The sequence below is a fragment of the Falco cherrug genome, chromosome 6 (genome assembly GCF_023634085.1).
Source record: "Falco cherrug isolate bFalChe1 chromosome 6, bFalChe1.pri, whole genome shotgun sequence".
NCBI classification, from domain to species: domain Eukaryota; kingdom Metazoa; phylum Chordata; class Aves; order Falconiformes; family Falconidae; genus Falco; species Falco cherrug.
In genome coordinates, this window is record NC_073702.1 from 12,404,245 (window position 1) to 12,422,887 (window position 18,643).

The 18,643-nt window shown below is 42.3% G+C and overlaps 1 protein-coding gene across 2 annotated transcripts; it reads left to right on the forward strand.

Annotated features, from left to right (window-relative positions):
• The first annotated feature begins 1,240 nt into the window (after positions 1-1,240).
• Positions 1,241-16,521, forward strand: OGFRL1 (opioid growth factor receptor like 1). 2 transcript variants are annotated; one of them, XM_055714275.1, is made up of 7 exons: positions 1,241-1,669; positions 3,496-3,582; positions 4,137-4,215; positions 7,392-7,470; positions 7,563-7,629; positions 7,772-7,917; positions 9,429-16,521. In XM_055714275.1, the coding sequence occupies exons 1-7, from the start codon at positions 1,400-1,402 to the stop codon at positions 10,180-10,182; spliced, it is 1,482 nt and encodes a 493-aa protein (XP_055570250.1). In that variant the 5' UTR covers positions 1,241-1,399; the 3' UTR covers positions 10,183-16,521. The 2 variants fall into 2 exon arrangements, with proteins under 2 accessions (XP_055570250.1, XP_055570249.1); XM_055714274.1 differs by having other exon boundaries at positions 1,242-1,669; positions 4,134-4,215.
• The last annotated feature ends 2,122 nt before the right edge of the window (positions 16,522-18,643 follow it).

Sequence of the window (18,643 nt, forward strand, 5' to 3'; positions counted from 1 at the left end):
AGGAGGGTTCTGTGCAAGGGTGACACGAATGCAGCTAAGCATGATGCTGTGGTAAACTTGAGTTAAAACGATCTTTAAGTTTATAGAGTGGATTGGGAAACAAGAATATACAGATGATGCCACCTCCACACTGATGATTCCTGACATCCAGTTGAAAGGTTGGTACCTGCACTTCAAGAGGATGCTAGAACATGGAAGCAGCAGCAGAAAAAAGGGCACAGAAATGAGTGATGGAATGGGGAAGGTAAATTACGGTGAGAGGTTGAAGAAGCTCGACCTGTTTGGTTTGCCAAGACAATGACTGAGGTGATTTGATGATAGTGCCCATCTTTAGGAGCAGCAACATACCAGACAGCACAGAACTGTCTTTAAGGAAAAGGCAGAAATTTGTGCGTGTGAACTGAAGCCTGACGATTCAGGTTAGAAATGAAGAATGCATTTTCAGTCATGAGGGTGAGAGCAGCCACTGGAACAATGTGCTAAGCCTTCAGCTCATCGGGTCTTTGCTCTAGGCAGCGTTTCTGTCCAAAAGGCATGCTCTAGCCAAACGCAAAATGCACTGCTAACGCCCCTGCCAAATGGACCGTTGAATGTCACCTCAGTGTTATCCCCAAACTCTCAGGCGTTTTAGGAGCAGCTGAAACTGGCTGGTTACCACACTGCTGCCCCCTCCATTCCTGTCTCCTCTGGCACCTGTATATTCCTTGAGGTCCACCTCACCGCCGCCCTTTCCGTGTCTAGTGGCCAGCCTGTGCTTGCACGCTGCCGGTAACACGGCTGCTTCTGTCAGCAGACAAGCACCTGCTGCACAGCGCGCTGCCCCGGGCAGCTGCACCCGCTCCTCTCCGTGACAGCCGCACTCCCTCGCTTGTCTCGGAACCCTTCAGGGGACACCCAGGTCTCCTGCAAGAGGAGAGACCCCCGCGGGGTGCACCTCCTCGGAGGGGACATGCCCGCCGTTTCCCTCCGGGGCATGGGTTTCCACGGGGCCGCCCCAGCCCCACGGCACCGTCCCGCGGTGGCCGGGGCGGCGGCGGCGACGGGTGGCGCTGGGACGCCCCGCACCTCCCCGCGGTGCCGGCGGCCCGTTCCGCCGGGGCCGTGCCCGCCGCCCCGGTACCGCCGGGGCCGTGCCCGCCGCCGGGGCTGGGCGCGCCGGGCGCTGCGGGCGGGAGGGGGACGGGGCGTGCGCGCCTGTCTCCTGTGGAAATCCCGGAGCCTCCAGCTCCGCCCCGCGCGTGTCCGTGGGCCGGGGCCGGGGGGGGAGCAGCCCCGGCCGCCGCCCCGCCCCGCCATGCCGCAGCCGTAGGCAGCCCGCGGCCGCTCCCAGCCCTCGGCCTCCGCGGCCTCCGGGCGGCGCGGCGGCGGCGGCGGGCCCGGCCCGGCCCGGCCCTGCCCGATGGGCAGCCTGCTGAGCGGGGTCAGCTTCAAGGAGCCCACCACGGTGGAGGACTGCGACTCCACCTGGGAGACCGACTCGGAGCCCGAGGCGGCGGAGCCCGGCGGGGAGCCGAGGCGGCAGGAGGGGGTGTGCACCGCCGCGGGAGGCGGGGAAGAGCCGGCCGAGCTGCCCGCCGCAGACTGCCGACCTCCGGAGCCCCCGCCGCCCCCGTCCCCGCCGCCGGAGGAAGGCGAGCGGGCAGAGGCGGACGCCGCCGGCCCCGAGCAGGTACCGCCAGCGCCGGGCGCGGCCGTGCCGCGGCGGGCCGGGGGGCAGGCGCGGGGCGGCGGGGCGGCGGGCACTGCGCGCTGGCGGCTGCGCCGTGCGGCGCCGGGCCGGGCCGGGCGCTCCTGCCGGTGCTCGGCCGCGCTCCCCGGCGCCGGAGAACAGGCAGAGCCGGGCCGGGCCGGGGCCGCCCCGCTCCGCTGCTCCCGCGGCGCTGGCGGGCCGGGGCGGCGCAGCGCGGCCGGGGGTGAGCGCGCCCTGCGGCTGGAGCGCGGGTGAGCCCCGGCGCCGCCGTGCCTGCTCTCGGGGTAAAACTGCGGCCTTGGGGCCGCTGTCAGTCCCGCTGCTGCCGTTTCTAGGGAAGGTGCTGCTTTCAATTACATGTAGCCTGCACTTGGCCTCTTAATGACACGGGCTAAAGGTCTGAGTGCTGGATTCGCGGCTCCGAGGTGAGGAATTTTCAGAGCAAGTTTCTGTCTTTTGGGAACCTTTGAAAATGCCGACCCCAAAGAAATACAGGGTTGCTTTGCCGATAATTTTATTGGATTTCGAATTGAATGCGGGGTGGACCAGCTGGATCTGATTTTTAGCCTGTTGGCTGTATGACATTTATACTTGATTCAGAAACAGTGCGAAATTAAATAAGCATAAGTGTTCACCCCTCTTCTGCTGGATACACGGTGGTACCGATGCCCGGTAACTGAGTGTCAAGGCGTGTTGCTTGTTCAAGTAAGCATGGTTTTGGCCATAGGTACGGTCAAAGCTGGCCTTGCAATAGGAAAAATGAAAACAGCTGCTTGTTCATCATTAATGTGCTATTGACAAGCCACTGGATGGGCAGTGATACAGGCATTCGTCCAGTGCATTCACAGGGAACTTCCCTTTTTAGGCTTGACTTTAACCTGTTACATGCAAGGAGCAGAATGATTTTTTTCATTCTCATTTGGCCTTTGGTTTTAGTGTAGAGACTCGTTTTACAAGATTGAGGAATGCAAAACCCTTTGTTGCAGTAAGGTTAAAAGAAATTACAAAGAAAATAAAGTTGTCGATAGCAAGTTGAAGTTCTGTAAACTAATACTTCATTCTCTTGTTCTTCAATGCATGCAGCTTTTTCAAGTGTTCTCTGAAGTCAGTGGGATTATTTCCTTTGACCTTGATGAGCTCTGGTTGTTTCAGGTCACAGCTTCCAAACAGCTCGGGGCCAGTACGATTTCTTGTACATAGGTGTTTTCCCTAAGCAGGATTTTGTTTTGGGGTTTAGTGGTTCTTCTTGCTAGGCTTTAAATTTAAGTTTGGAGGAACAAATAATAGAAAATGTTTCAGGAAAGTGTTAGAACTGCAGTTTGGCTTGTTCATGACTATTCATTTTCTTCCACAGGATGCAATGATAGCAATTTAGTCAATGTGCACATGACGAATAGCCTTTGCGAATAGTATGATTTCCTGTTTGAAATTAGTAGTATCTCTGCATCTTCATGTTCGATTACTTATTTTGTCTTGTGCCATCACTTCCTAAGTTACTTTGAAGTTTTACATTTGGAAATTACAATACACCTGTTGATTTAAATCAGATTCAGTCTCAGTGGAAGGGCATTTTGTAGTCTTGCATTTGTATTTTATTTTATTTTATTTTTTAATTTAGGTTTGAAGTGTGTGGTGTTAAGTATTCAGCAGGGAGATTTTCAGTGCTTGACCAAGCGGTAGGCAAATATGTGGGCTTGTGTTTGTTTACGTGCTGAAATCCATCATGAAAAATAATCATTTTACTATTACACAAATATGTAATTTGCTGGTTTTGTGTGTGGTTATCTACTTTCTAACTGTTTCAGAGTGGTGATGGAACTGAGCTGACAGCCAAGCCAAAGAGAAGCTTCTATGCAGCAAGGGATTTATACAAGTACCGACATCAGTATCCAGTAAGAACATTTTGTGGTTAAAATTGCCTTTTTGGTAGATGACAACACACAACCTAGATGTTCCTAAACATTTGTGGTATCTGATAAGTATAAGGAATGAATTAAAAAGCTGATGCAGAGGCCCAACGTATGCCACTGGGAGAGGAGTGAAACTAGCGCAACATCTTTTCATCCTAGGTGTAACTGCAAACACGGGAGATGTGTAAGCCTGGGAATGGTGGTAGGAGCCCAGAAACAGGCTTATGCCTTGAACATCAAAAACGGTAGGCTACAGACTGTGGTCTTACTGTTATTTGTCACTCCAGTTCCTTGGGGCTGAAGTCAAGGTACTGCTATGCTTGCTGCTCTCACCTCTGCCTTGGTAGGAGAAGGTACCAGCCAGAAGGAACTTGCAGATCCTTAAACTGAGTCTTTAAGGGCATGAGTAAAACTGTGGTTCCTAAAACTCTGAAATGTTTTTGTCGTCACATTATCAAGAGCACAGTATCACTTTCTGGATACTCTTAATAGGATTTTGTAGGCTGATAATGTCCTATTTCCTTTTTTTTTAGCAGAACTTTAAAGATCTTCGATATCAAAATGACTTGTGCAATCTCCGCTTTTACAAAAATAAAATCCCATTTAAACCTGATGGTGAGTAATCTGTGGCAATAATAGTGATAATGAAAGAATAATACTAATAATAGTAACAAAGTGAAACTGTAGTGATAATTGTGGTGCTGACAAATTAAAGATGTATAGTTATATATTGTACAACTTGAAACGTTCCATGCTGGAGTAGCACGTTGTTAACCCAGGAGCAGGTTATGCTTAAACCAGTCGGCTTTTGCTCTCAGGAGGTGGTGCTTTTCTCATTCATTTTCAGCATAATGTAGTTACGGAACATTGTTTGTACCACTGTTTTACGGTAGTGGTGCTACCTTTTATTAAACAAAGTTGAAGTTGTTCCCCTGTGCTGCACAAGCTGTTCTGCTTGAATAGGAGCGGCAGGTATCAGGTTGTTATCCCTGGCACTATGTAAGGGAAAAAGAATGTGTTGTAACTACCTCATATGAGATTATTATAATAACAATAATAAAATCATTTCTCAAAGTCCCTAGTGGTTCTGGTAGTGGAGCAGGAACCTCATATGAAGTGTTCTGCACAAACACAGGATGAGCTGAAAGATGACAAGCCCTGCCCTAGATAGTTTGCAGTCAAAGTATGAGAGACAAGAGGGTAGCAAACAGATGGGGAAGCAGAAGGAGGCAATAAAACAGTCTTGGTTAGAGTGATAGACAGGAGTCTTGGCACGAGAGCTTAGCCATTAGCAAAAAAAAAAAAAAAAAAAAAATTTGCAGGCCAAAAATAAGCTTTTGAGAGCTTTAAAAGAATCATGAGGAGGTTACTTTGAAGGTGTTTGCAAAAAGATCCTCTCAGCATGAGAGCAGCTTGGAAAGAAATACCGAAGTGCAGATTGGAGTACAGAAGTAAGACGTGGAGGCTGCCATTGAGGCATGATCCTGTCAGAGGCAGGACTAGTCTCACAGTAACAAGTGGGTTCTGATAAGGTAGGAAGAGACAGGTCACAAAAGGCTTTGAAAGTTGAAGGCGTACAGTTTTTGTTTGATGTTGCAGAAAAGGGCTTCACAATGGAACAATGCAAAGCAAAAAAAGAGGCAATATAAAATAGCTGTGGTCTAGAAACATGGTCTTACCAGCACCATTCAGGGTCGATGTAAGTGTGACAAGGTGGCACTTTTCAAGGTCAGGAAAAAGGATGCTGAGATGCAAAATGTCAAAAGTTCTAATAGGAAGCTGGATAGGAAGGGGTGTTATACAGAAGGATGTAAAAGACGTACATATCGAAAGGTTGAAGATGAGAGCTGTTTATAGGCAAAATACATATCATAATACCCTCAGAAAGTGGGAAAACAAGTTGGGTTATGTGAAAGAAAGATAAGACCTCCTTTTAATCATCTTGAGTTGTATCTAGATACCCACAGGCAGATGCTGTGTTTTTAGCTTGACCGGAAGAGTTAGATCTGTGAATTACCAGTATAGAAGTAGCACATTCAGGAGACATTGCACAGAGAACATACACAGAAAGAAAGAGAGGGGCACTGAGGTCCACCTGAACCTCCCACGTTGGGAGGCATCTTATAAAGTGCAAAATGGAAGAGCAATTCAAGAGGATTAGCCATGAGAAGAGACAGTCGTGAAAGCTAGAGGAGGGCTTCCCTCCTAAAATTTGTAAAGAATAAAATTTCTATTTTTTTAGGAGAAACCCACAGTTGGTAGTGTCAGCAGTAACTGATAGACTGTGCAGGCTGAAGTGTTGATAGCTGTGACCTCTGGTTGTGCAGAAGTTTTTCTTGAGAATGGGAAAGATTAGCCACCACCTTGACCTAAGTCTGTGGGTCTGTGAGAGTGTACAGTAGGAGTCTTAAGCTACCATGTTAGGGACTAAACTTCTGGGGAATGTTAATAAAAAAACCAAAGACATTTCTAGTGCAATACTAGATCTGAAGCTTAATTCCGTGACCTACAGGTTTAGCTTGTGGTTCTGACTTAGAGCTGGCCTGTTTGTGTCTCTGCCCTGGAATTGAACAACGTGTTTTCCCATGCTTCAAATGTAGGTTGGATACAGTGCAGCGATGGCAGGAGATCCTCTTTGCAAGGTCGTTCTCCAGGCTTGCCTGCACTGGAAGCCACCATGTCCTTAGCAGCCCCTCTGGCTGCTTTCTCTGTTTCTTGAAGAAAAGTACCAAATGAGTTCTCCTTTGTCATTGAGACCTAAGTGGAAATTTTCACTGCAGGGAGAGAGATCTCAGATGTATAATAGGAGACTATCTACCTGTGGCTTTGGGCTTTTTAGGCCGTTCCCAGACTATTTTACTTTAGGAGAAGCTGTGCGGTAGTGGTAAAACTGTTGGTTACAGAGTAGAAATAGGCTAACACTGAGAGTTCCTTCATGGGAAGGGACTGTACAGGTTTTGGAACAAGGAACATCCTGTTACGTACTTTGTGCAGTGCCTGGACAAGTGCCCTGGCCCATGATTGAATTTCATGAGCACGGTCACAGTGTGAAGAGTAATTAATTTCCTTTCACATGTACTTTGTCCCCTTTTTCTATCACTGTGACTTTCCAAGAGGAACTGACTGAACTCAACAACTGGTTTGAGACCACTGAAAGCTGAAATTCTCATTTGTTGAGCATGACCTGAGAACCGAAGGTCAAACTTATAGCAATGGCAGCAAGAATCTTGGCTACAGCTAACAGAGAAGGATTTTCCCAATCTTAATATTATTTGCAACTGGAGAGATTCCTGGAACGGGAGATTTTGTAATTTGTTGAGGCTTTTATTCCACTAAGAATATGTGTGTCTGTACACACATGCGCGCATGCATGTGGAGTTTTGTCATGTTAAAGCAGTGACAGATGATTCACCACGCAATATTTTCTGTAAGTGGTTTGTTAATTACCAGTCAGTGTGATGAAGGCATCTACGACACGATAACTTTTGGGGAAGTATATTTTACAGACGTTATTGTCACATACCCTCTGCTGGTAAATAGCTCAGTATGTCATTTGGTTTTGTTTATACTGAAATTTGATAAATCTCTTACTTTTAATTAAGTTTTAGTAACTAAATTAATGTTGAATTAAAATGTGTTTGTTTATGGCTGTAATAGACCTTATTTCACGTAGTATGTGAAAGAGAATTAAAAGTGTGTGTGCTATTATTATGTTAACGTGACATGTACTTTATGTAGCTGAATGCTGGTTTTGATGGCTACCTAACAGTTTCCAAATTACTTTTATGCAGGGGTTTATATTGAAGAGGTCCTAAATAAATGGAAAGGAGACTATGAAAAACTGGAGCATAACCACACTTACATACAGTGGTTGGTTGCTTATTACCTATTTCTGTTTCAAAGCATTAATTTGATGAAGTGTTCATATACTGTGAGCTGTAATGTGCTCTTTCTTTTAACAGGCTTTTCCCACTGAGAGAACAAGGTCTGAACTTCTATGCTAAAGAATTAACTACATATGAAATTGAGGTAATACAAATTGAACTCAATACAAACCATTATATTAATTTTGATACATAACTGTGTTTTGTTACGTAGAGTTGATTTATACAATGCAGAAGTACTTGCTTTAGTGCCACTTAGAATTTTGGATGTATTCTTTGTATATTAGGAATTCAAGAAAACAAAAGAAGCAATTAGAAGATTCCTTTTGGCATACAAAATGATGTTGGAGTTTTTTGGAATAAAACTAATTGATAAAACTGGAAACGTAGCACGAGCAGCAAACTGGCAAGAAAGATTTCAACATTTGAATGAGTAAGTAATGACATGCACTCCGCTCTTTAGAATTGCCATAGAATCTGTTTAGCCTTTTGTTTTCTAGAGAAAGGGAAGATATATTTTCCAAAGATTGCCAGGAGGAAGAGAAAAAGAAATAGTTAATGCCTGGTTTGTGTCTGTATATGTACATTCCTCCTTCTTCTTTGATCGTGCTTCTCACCCATTACCAGTCTAACGGATGTTGAGTTCCCTGAAAATACAACTTCAGATGGTGCTGAAAAAGATCAGAGTTCCAAAATAATTTATTTATCAATGCTGAATGCATTTTCACCTGATCCCAAAGTGTTGCTTCTCAGATGGAAAGAATGAGTGGCTTATCTTTGAATTCACATTTCTTTTTGAGAAAAATAGAATTCTCCACACCTGTATGGAAGCTAAATAACAAGATTTCTCTCCCTCCTCAAAACATGAAATATTATATATTTAATGCTTTTTAACTGCAGTGCTTAACTGGAGAGGGTTAGACATACGTTAAGTCAAACTTTAGCCCAGCTTTCAGCAAATTACACTAGTTGCTTTTCATTGGCATTTTGTGGTGCATAAGTTTGCACTGAATTTTGTCCCATGCAGATGAGTTGTATCAAAACCTCTTTTCATATCTTGTGATTACTTTCCTAATACCTCTGACCTTAGAGCTGAAGATCATTGTCTTGCAGTATTTTGTTCTCCCATCCTAATGAAAGCTTGTAGGTAGAATTGCTGATGGATAATTTTTGGTGAATAATGGGAGTAATTTGTTCATTTTACTGAAATGTTGTATGAGTGTGGGCTCAGACTCAGGCCACAGATAAAACAGCGTTTCAGGAAGCCCAAATGTTACTCACTGCACATTTTTACACTGTAATTCCTGTAATACCAGTGAGTAGCTACCCAGTTTTAAGTCAGGAATTGGGACTTTTTTTACCTAACCTTAGCCATCTAAAATTGAGTCATTTAAGTTGTACTGTTTACTTGGGCATACTTTATGAGGGAGAGAGCTCTTCACAAGCACTTCCAGAAGATAGTTTGTTCCATTTATCTTAAGACAGTGGGACTTGCTCTCCAGAGGTACCTGGTTTTGTCCCAGGACTGACTGGGAGAAGTGCAGGTAGCTAGTCTAGCCTAGAGACCCAGCTTTTAAATAGTGCAATGAATCCTATTCTGTAGCTGCAATACACTACAAAACCCATATTTTATAAAGCGACTGGGTCTTCTCCTCAGAAAGAATACGTATAGCAGAAGGAATCAAAATCAGTACACACTTTGATTTTACCTTTTTTTTTAGCCCGTTGCCTCAGTGCGTTTTACAGACACTATTTTCACTCACAACATCCTAGCAAAGGAGGTGCTAGCAAGCTTCAGCAGCTGTGAGAAGTTAAAAGTACAAGAAGTCTGAAGTACACACCTGGAGTGATAAAAAGGAGTGAGGAATTGCAGTTCCAGTTCTGTATCTGTAAGGTGTTTCTTTTTCTGATTCAATGGATTTTTTTCACCCTTTTCTTCCAAAGGTCTCAACACAACTACCTGAGAATCACTCGAATTCTGAAAAGTCTTGGTGAGCTTGGATATGAGAGTTTCAAATCTCCCCTGGTAAAATTTATTCTCCATGAAGCTCTTGTGGAAGATACCATTCCCAACATTAAGCAAAGTGCTCTAGAATATTTTGTGTACACTATTAGAGACCGAAGAGAAAGGAGGAAACTCCTGAGATTTGCCCAGCAACATTATACACCCTCAGAGCATTTTATCTGGGGACCCCCAAGAAAACAGAAGTCAGAGGGAAGCAAAACAAATAAAAAGCCAGCATCTCCAATTTCTATTCACAATATTACAAAACACAAGAAACCAAAAGAGCCTAAGAATACACTGGCAAGTGGAAGCTCAGTTGGTAAAACAACTGAAGAAAGAAAGGTAGAACTCACTAAAAACAGGGAAGAAAATGACCAAGATGAACAAGAAATGAACTGTGATGCTGTTAGGCAGAACAACAGTGAAAAGAACAGTGATACTGACACCGGTCAGCTTTCAAAATCAGAGGAAATTCATGATACTTCAGACAGAAAGGTGGATGCTTCTCATTCCAAAAAAGATGATGAAAACCTGAACAATGACTGTGGAAATCACACAGGCACTATAGAGAAGGATTTATGTGACACTGAAAATTCTTCAAATAACATGTCATCAGATCTACAAGATAACCCTGATAAGGATACACTTTTAGGGGGGACCACCACAAAAAACAAGGATGAGCTCAAATCATGAGTCTGAGGTTAGAAGTCATTATGTTTCATATTGAATTAAGCAAATTATTCATTGCTCCTTCATTTTGGGTGAAATTTCCATCTAGTGTAGAATAAAATGTTCATGACACTATGCTTACTGCAAATGCATCAGATTAGGCTTCTTTTAGGTTGATTAGTTTTATTTTTTTCAACCTCAGCTTATCAGCAGTCAGCCAGGTGTGGCTTTCTAAAACAATCGTGTATATTCAAAGCTAAGAAATTCATTATCTTTCCCAGACAGATTGCATAGAAAAGCTTATCTATTTTTTTCCATTAAATTCATCCAGTATTTAGAAAAAAAAAAAAGTGTGACTTACTAGAAGCCTTGGAACATCAGAATTTTTAAGTTTCTTTTAATGTACTTTGTGTTGATTTCCTTTTATGAAACAACTAGAAATTACTCCAAGAGCACAGTTTTCTCCCTAGTGGCTATGTTTTTTTAGGAACTACGTTCATGTTTAATGGCAATATTCGCACAGCATCTTTTACCTTAGATTAGCGTCCTTGTCGGAGACACTTAGTAACAGATATCAACATGTCCTATGCAGCTGGGTATCATTGCACATTGAATAAAAGTTTAACTTACAATGAAACTGTATCCACAGCTTTTGGGTACAAGGGAAGTTGCACTTTAGACTACTTTTAGTCCCTGTTAGTTCTCTCTTTCTTGACTCAGTTGTTACTGCTACTAACTTGAGGGGAGGGATCTGTGTGATCACTCAGATTTGGTCTCGCTGTGAAAGCTCTCTGTTGATCAGCTGCAATCAAACAACTCCTCCGGCTGGGTTCAGCACCTGGAAAGCCTCGGGACAGTTGAAAAGCAGTGTCTTCATCACAAAGTACCAAAGTCATCAGAGAAAATGTCACTGGGCCTGTCAGGCAGGATCTTCTGAACCCCCTGTTGCTGGTCTGGGAGAGAAAGGCAGTTCTGATGCTTCCTTCCAGCTGTTTCCTCTCTTTGCTCTTTATCAGAGGTCTTTCATGCTTTAATGTTATTTTGTTCATTGGCTGAAACCTGAGGCAGGCCACTCTGTGGCCTGGCTGGAGCCCAGCAGGTAAGCATTTGCCAATTAAGATCTTCCCCAACTTTCTTCACTGAAGGACTGCCTGCTTTCCCCAGTTAGCCTCTTCTGACTTCATGCCATTCAGTCAAACAAGATAGTACCCAGAAAGTTAATTGTGTAGAATATGAATTCAAAAATAATGCAGGTAGAACTCATGCTTTCTATGGTCGTCAAATAGTCTAAAACTTCTGTATGTATTTTCTATTTAAAGTGTATATATTATCCACTGCCTTTAATGTATTTTTGATTAAATGTTATGAGGCAAGTGGCTGACTACAGTTTGAGTGTCAGAGTGCTACAGGACTTTATCCAAGTCTTATAACTCAAAATGACAAAGTCTTCAGGGGTTTCAGAGCATAGACAAAATGTCTTGTATCTTTCTGTTTCACTAATTCCCATCATGGCAATGCATTGTACATTGCTTTTCCTAGGTAGCGCTCTTTCTTGGGATCAAATAGAGTGGCAGTTGGAGATCTTGGTACCCGTGGACAAAGATTAGGCTCTTTCCATCCTAAAGAGGCAGGGAAGAGGGAAGAGGTATCCCTCCTTCTCCTGTTCTGACTTGTAAGGAAAGGAACAAGTGGATTTTTTTAAGGGTAACCCAGATGGCTGAAGGAGGCTTTAAGTCTGCCTGAGCAGAAATGCCCCAGAGAATTCCTCCTGCAGACACCACCTCTTTAAAGCTGGAGTAGTGCTGAGAAGCCTTTCACAATACCCTGGACTTGAACTCTGATCCCCTTGTTCATGTTTGCCTCTGACCTTTAGAAGGTGACAGGAAATGCTGAGATAAAATTGGTCCGTGCAGTGAAGGATGCTGACTCCACACGTACACACAGGGAGGACAACTTTATGTTCAGCCTATGACGTTTTAATTCTTGAGTGCCTAATTATGCCAACCTCATAGCGTTTTTACATAGTAATTTCTTTAATGGCGTAGCGTAAATTTATACCCCATGTATAAGGAACATAACTATAAGATACGTAGTTATACAGAGACTTCAGTCTATGGACTTTGGCGTTAAGGTTAAACACTTAAAAAAAAAAAAAAGTAATGCATAGTGTTCAAGTGAAATAAGGGATGCTGCGGATGTTGTTATATTTATACTGTAGTTTGAACATGAATGACCTTGGGTGATATTTCATCTTTTGTCTACTGAACAACAACAAAAAAAAGAGAAATCTTGCTCTAATTTTAAACCAGAAAGCTCTTGGGATGTGCATCCAAGGGATTTCCCTGCAGTATGGTATTCTGTTATTATGTCAGAACTTTCACCTATACATGCTTGCTGGTTCTCCAGTCATAATTAAGTACTTAATGTACTTTTAATCTGGCAGGACTCTCTGCATTAAGGGCCTAGTATATCTGAAAATACAGTCAAAAACTTTGGGACTCATGTCCTTATTACATCTGCATTATTATATTTTAATTTATTTTAAATCCACAACTCAGTATATTTCTGTCAATTTTCATGGAAGTGAGAAGAGCAGTGGCATACCAGTTGCCTACAAAGAACTATGGGGATTAGATAAGTGAGGGGTTTTTGTGTCAGGTGAGCTCCTGCACCCTGTAATCTTGTTTTACAGCTTTATCAACAGAATTACTCCCATGGGACACTTCAGCTTTAACTAACAAATTATGCTCTATGTAAAATGTAACAGTTTACCACTCTGTTCATGGGGGAGTTGTTTCTTCTGATTTCGCAATTGTTTAAAAGAAGGATTCATTACAGGGCAGTCTTACAACGTAGCACCCCATTGAGATTTGTGAGGATCAAGTGGGTCTACTGTATGCATTTTATCACGGAATCGTAGCCCTGGCAACCCCGTGCTTGAAGGTTCCGAGTATTGGCTTTCAGGTTTACAGTACAATCTATGTTGAAATGATTGTATTCTCATAAATGCCAGTACGTAGTTATTTACTCATTACTTCAGGAACTGAGGATGTGCAAAGAAAGTCAGGACATTTGCTCACTGTTAGACTTGCTTTTGTTTTACTCTACACACACTTAAGTGTTCGGGGGTTTCTGCGTTCTTACCGCAATAAAGGGATTTGGCCCAGCGTTTTACTGGAATCTGAGCTAATAATTTATTAATTGAACAGAACCTCCCATACAGGGGTTAATTCCTAGTAAGTACATCTGAGTAGCCTCTGGTACTGTTAAGTGGGAGTAGTGCCTATATGCACACACCTGTGAATTTGATACCAAGTATCCTATGTTGAGAGGATATGAATGCACAACTTGACAGAACGTTACTGAGTGCACACACCTCGGTGAAGGCAATGGTACAAGTCATGCAAAAGTGCAGCAGTTTCAGCTGAGCTACAGCTCTGTGCCCTGCTGTCCAGGACATAGCTGTGCCTCTGTACCTGATACTGTGTTGGCGTAGAGCCTGAAAGCTTAGGTACATGAGGTGTGCACCACAGATCATTCAGGTAAGAAGAGCAGTTACGTGTGTGCACATACCTAGGAGCAGAACTGAGTCCTTGGTGTCCATATTGCTTGTATTTAAAGGCATAATCCTGAAGGATTATGATAATAAAAATATTTGCAGTAAACCTTTGAGAGCTGCTCCCTGGCTTGGTCAGCTCCTCAGTTTCCTGCTCTAAGATTGCAGCAGTCTGATGTGTTAGGTATTTGTATAATCATAGTTTGTATTTCATGTAACCTAGTGTGTAAGCCTCCTTGAATTATTCCAGGATAATTCTAATAATCTGCAGTTGCATATACCTGTGCTATAACCAGAAAGTTTACAGACCTTGGAAGCTTTGTGTAATATTGATGGATGATGTAGTAAGGTAAGTCAGGGGAGATTTACTACATTTAAATGGAAAACAGCTGTAGTTTGTTTTTAAATTAAATTTATATATATATGTTTAATTTATTTTTTTTGCACTTTTCCTGACAGTTGTGATGGTATTGATTACAAATTATAGTAAATTATGTATGCTTAAGTGAAAAATGTAATTCTTACTGTGCCATAATTGTAGGTAACATATCTTATTGAATTTCCTTGACAAAAGCTGTATTTATAAATAAGATGCAAGTATGTGAGGTAAATTTTGCCACTGAAAGTGTAAGAATATCATGCTAATGATATACATTGTCCCAAGAACTACCAGTGTGGATCAGAACCAAAAAAGTTTCTAGCCTTGTGGCTCCAGCAGTGGCTACCAACAGGTGGTGTGAAACAAAGAACAGATAAGGTGACCCCATTTTTCTCCAGGAATTTTTCCATTTTTGAAGTCGTGGTTTCTTTCAGCCTCTACAATCCCTTGTGGCTGTGAGTTCCATGTGTTAATTATGTTTTGTGTGGAAAAACTACTCTCTTGTTTGTCTCAGATCTTTTATTCAAGAATTGTTAGTGCATTTGGACACAGTTACTAACAGTACTGTAAGATGAACAGTAATCCACTTCAAGAGACTTTTTAAAAGCTGTGGGAGATTCTAATGATAAAATACCTGCTTAGGCAGAAAATGCCCTGTGTTTTTGTCCTTAGGCAGATGTCTGCTTAGGCAGAAAACTTGTCTTATGTTGATGACAATATTATCTTACTTATCCCATCTGGATAAATATTTACACATAAAATCCTTTTGTATGAAGTATTAAAAGTCACATTCCAACTGCAGAACAGATTGATTTATTTATTTATTCTCTGTCAGTGTAAAAAGCAAGATCAGTCAAAGGCAAAACCTATTCCTAGCCCACATCTAGTGAGGTACCTCTGGGTTTGGATACACCAGCATCAATGTGCGTAATGTTGCGATCATGTAGAAGATGGAAGTACTATCTGAGGATTGCTGAGAACCATACTTCTCAGTCCACATTTTGCTAACTTATTTTGGTACGTGTCCCCAGTTCCAGTTGCAATTGGAGTAACTGCTCAAAAGGTGTTTTTGATGGCCATCTGAGCCTGAAAATGAAGACTGTGTCAAAAAGGCTTCAAGTATGGGCAACCCACGCACCATTCACATCATGGTCAACAGCATAGATTCACTACTAATAGATACTTAGATGCAGTTCAAGAGGAATGTAAATTGTCTCTCTGTAACAACTCTGTGCTCTGTATTGCCTATGAACTATTTGTTTTCCTGAAAGCTTTGTTCCTTTTTACAGCCCACATTCTTAAGTATTCTTACTTAAGACCATTGGGGAAAGCAAGAGTTTATTTTAAAGAATATATTTAATACATGCTATACCTAATGGACTCCTAAAATATAGTTCAAAAGCTATAGAGATCAATTAAATAGATACCTCCTGTGGCTTTACACTTATAATCACCTTTGTATTTATTTTCAAAAGCATTAAGCTGTTTGCTATAAAATAACAAATGTGAGAATTGGCAAATTGTTCTGAAAGAAATCTCCTACTTAGAAACTTGGCACTTTAATTCTACCACGCTTACAAGTCAAGTGGCATATTCATCAATTAAAGTTAATTGTGAAATATACTGAATGTATTTAGTACTGTGGCTAACTATGTGAAAATTATTGTTTTGCAGTAAAAAAAAGGTTATGGCACTTATATTTTTGGGATCTGCTGAAGCATGTTTACAAATCATTGTTTGCTCTTTTTTCTGTGTTTTAACCTATTCCATGGTTGTTTGCCCTTTATGCAGTTTGAGTTCAGCAACAGATGATTAGGTATAGTTTTGCACTGATAAAACTTGGAAATATTGTAGACTTCATTGTTAAAATGTATTCTAAGAAAAAAATGCAGTAAAAAGAAAAAAACCAAACCCCAGTAATTTTTACTTGCAAAATGGAACAGCTACATGTCAGTTTTTATGAATGATCCTGCTCTCTTCTCTGTATTCCTTTGCAGTGTTTAATTACAGAATGCTGTGCATGTTTGGTAGTACCAATACCATATGTATGTGGTAGGAGTGGTAACCAGTTTCTGGATTTGTAATGCACTATAAAGATATATTTTATATTTCTGTAACTGTATGGCAGTGTTATGCCAAAAAAATTGTATAAACATAAAAAGCAATAGTTTATGTTGCTTACTGCTATATTTTAAATTGTTTGTAAAATTAAATACTTGGATTTCCTTTCAGGTAAATATATTTTTTAATAACAGCAGCCAAAAACTCTAAGCTAATAAAGCTTCTTCATTTAGCAGCTTTATTTTAGCAACATGTACAAATATTGTGAAGCTCTAATAATGTATAATTGCTGTTCAGCGCTTGTTTGTATAGTCTTCTGTAAATGTATTAACACTTAAAAGTAGGGCATTAAAGGCTCTGGTCCTCCTTTTTTGTTGTCAATGGCAAAACCACCACGGATAGCTGAGGAACAAGGGAAGGCCCAGAGCGAGCTTTACTAAAAGTTCGGTGTCTTTATTTTTTAATTTAAAATATATATACTATGAAAAGACTGGTGCCATTAAAGGGTAAAATATCCATTATGATTGTGCAAGCAGAAACCTTCTTGAGCGGTGCCAGCACCTGGCTACTACTGCTTAAACTTAGCAGGGAAACATTTAACCTGCTGGTTGTATTTATCTTGTGCTGAAGCTTAGAACTGGATGGCTTCAGCTCCTCTTCCTCTCAGTTCTGCAGTAAGCTGTTACTCACGTGGTGGGACTGCAGATATATGTAGCTCTACATAGGACCCAACACATTTGGAGAGGGTTTTGTAGGCTCACACATTTCTTCTCAGAGCAAGGAGAAGCAGGAGGGCTTCATATGAGGTCTGTGCTCGGCGTTAACGTGGCTGTGGTAACTAACTTCCATGTCGTCAGGCCACCCAGGGATGGAGTTAAACTGGTAGGCAGTAACACAATGTGTCAGTGTGTTGGTTTCCCCAGAAAATTCAGTTGCAGCTTCCTGAGGCAACTGTGATGGTTCATCTTCTTGTTGACAAAGACTGGCTGCAAGGCTGTTACACTCTTCTACCCTTGGAGTATAAACTTCACAACTGAAGGGCTATGGCCTGCATGGAGATGTTTAGTTACGTTGCTGGCTGTTGTACCAGCAACTCCAGACTTTTTCATGTCTGCAGTAAAAATGTTGTTCCTGTGTGAGCACGGGCCCTCGTGGGTGCCAGAGCCACTTCTGAAGGGTCTTCTTGGGGCTGATTGCAAGGGTAAGAGCATAAACTGATATCCCAAATCTAACTGGCCCTAGTTAATTAAGACAAACGAGCTTCTGGAGGAGGTGCAACAAGGGGGTGATGGGCCCAGCACCCTGCGCCTTGCCTGCTGCCTCCCCCAGCCAAAGGGGCAGGCACCCACTTGGGAATGCAGCAATATGCCATCTGTCCGTGCCTTTGAGACCGTACGGGAGCCAACTGCGCTGTCCCCACCGTCACAAAAATATGATGGTGAAGGGAAATACATGCTCATCTCTCAAGGCATGCATTCCCCTACTTTGCTTTATTTTGGGGGTATAGAATCCAGGAACTTTTCAACTGGCTGGGTGACAGTGGGCACAGAGCATGCTTCAGCACTGATGGGAAGAGCATACGGTGAGGAAGGACTGAGATGATAGTGCTTGTGTTTGTGCAAGGAGAATTGGGAAGCACCTTTATTATGCATAGAGCAGTGGCAGAGATGGCTGGAATAAATATAAACTACCTCTGTTGTTTAGGGAATTAAACTGCAAGGTTTTGTTTTGATTTTGTTGTTTTGCTGAAATATTTTTCTAACAGAGCTGTGCCATAAAACTGGGATGAGAATATTTTATTTTGATATACGTGGATGATCTTGAGCTAGACCTAAAATGTTTATAACAATCACATTAATTGCAAAATGTGATTTAGCTAGCAAAACCTGGGAATACTCTTCTTGAAATTACATTTTAATGGATTTATTTTTCCTTTGTTTGTCTGGGCTGGGTAATCAACTGGAAGACAAAATATTAAATGTCTCTACTCCCTGGGGTCAAACGGGCCAAGTATCGTCACTTCAAAGTTAAATCGGTAGGGGTGAGTGGAGAGTATCTGTAGTTTAAAAATAGTCCTCCAAAGAAGCAGCAAAAGTATCTACAAAGTATGCTGCGACTAAATAAGGTTATGTAATGACACTGCTTTTTAAATGTTAGCTTCACATATCTTCTGAGGTGGATTACACTGTAGGCAAAACTCTAGTATGAATTTATTGACCTATTTGTACCCAATGTGAAAGTTGCCCTTAGCTCCTTGAAGCCTGTTCTTTAAGGCTTGGCTCTCTTCAGCGGGGGCAGGAAGGGTGGATGTTTAGCGCTAAACACCAAACTCCCCAGTTTTGTGCCCACTTTGGAAGGCTGTTGCTCCTGGCTGGCACAGAGAGCCAGTCAAGCAGGGTCTGGGGTCAGGATCATAACACGACCCTGCTCCCACCTCTCCAAAGATGCTGTAATCAAACACGCTTTGTTTCCCCATAAGGAGATGAGCC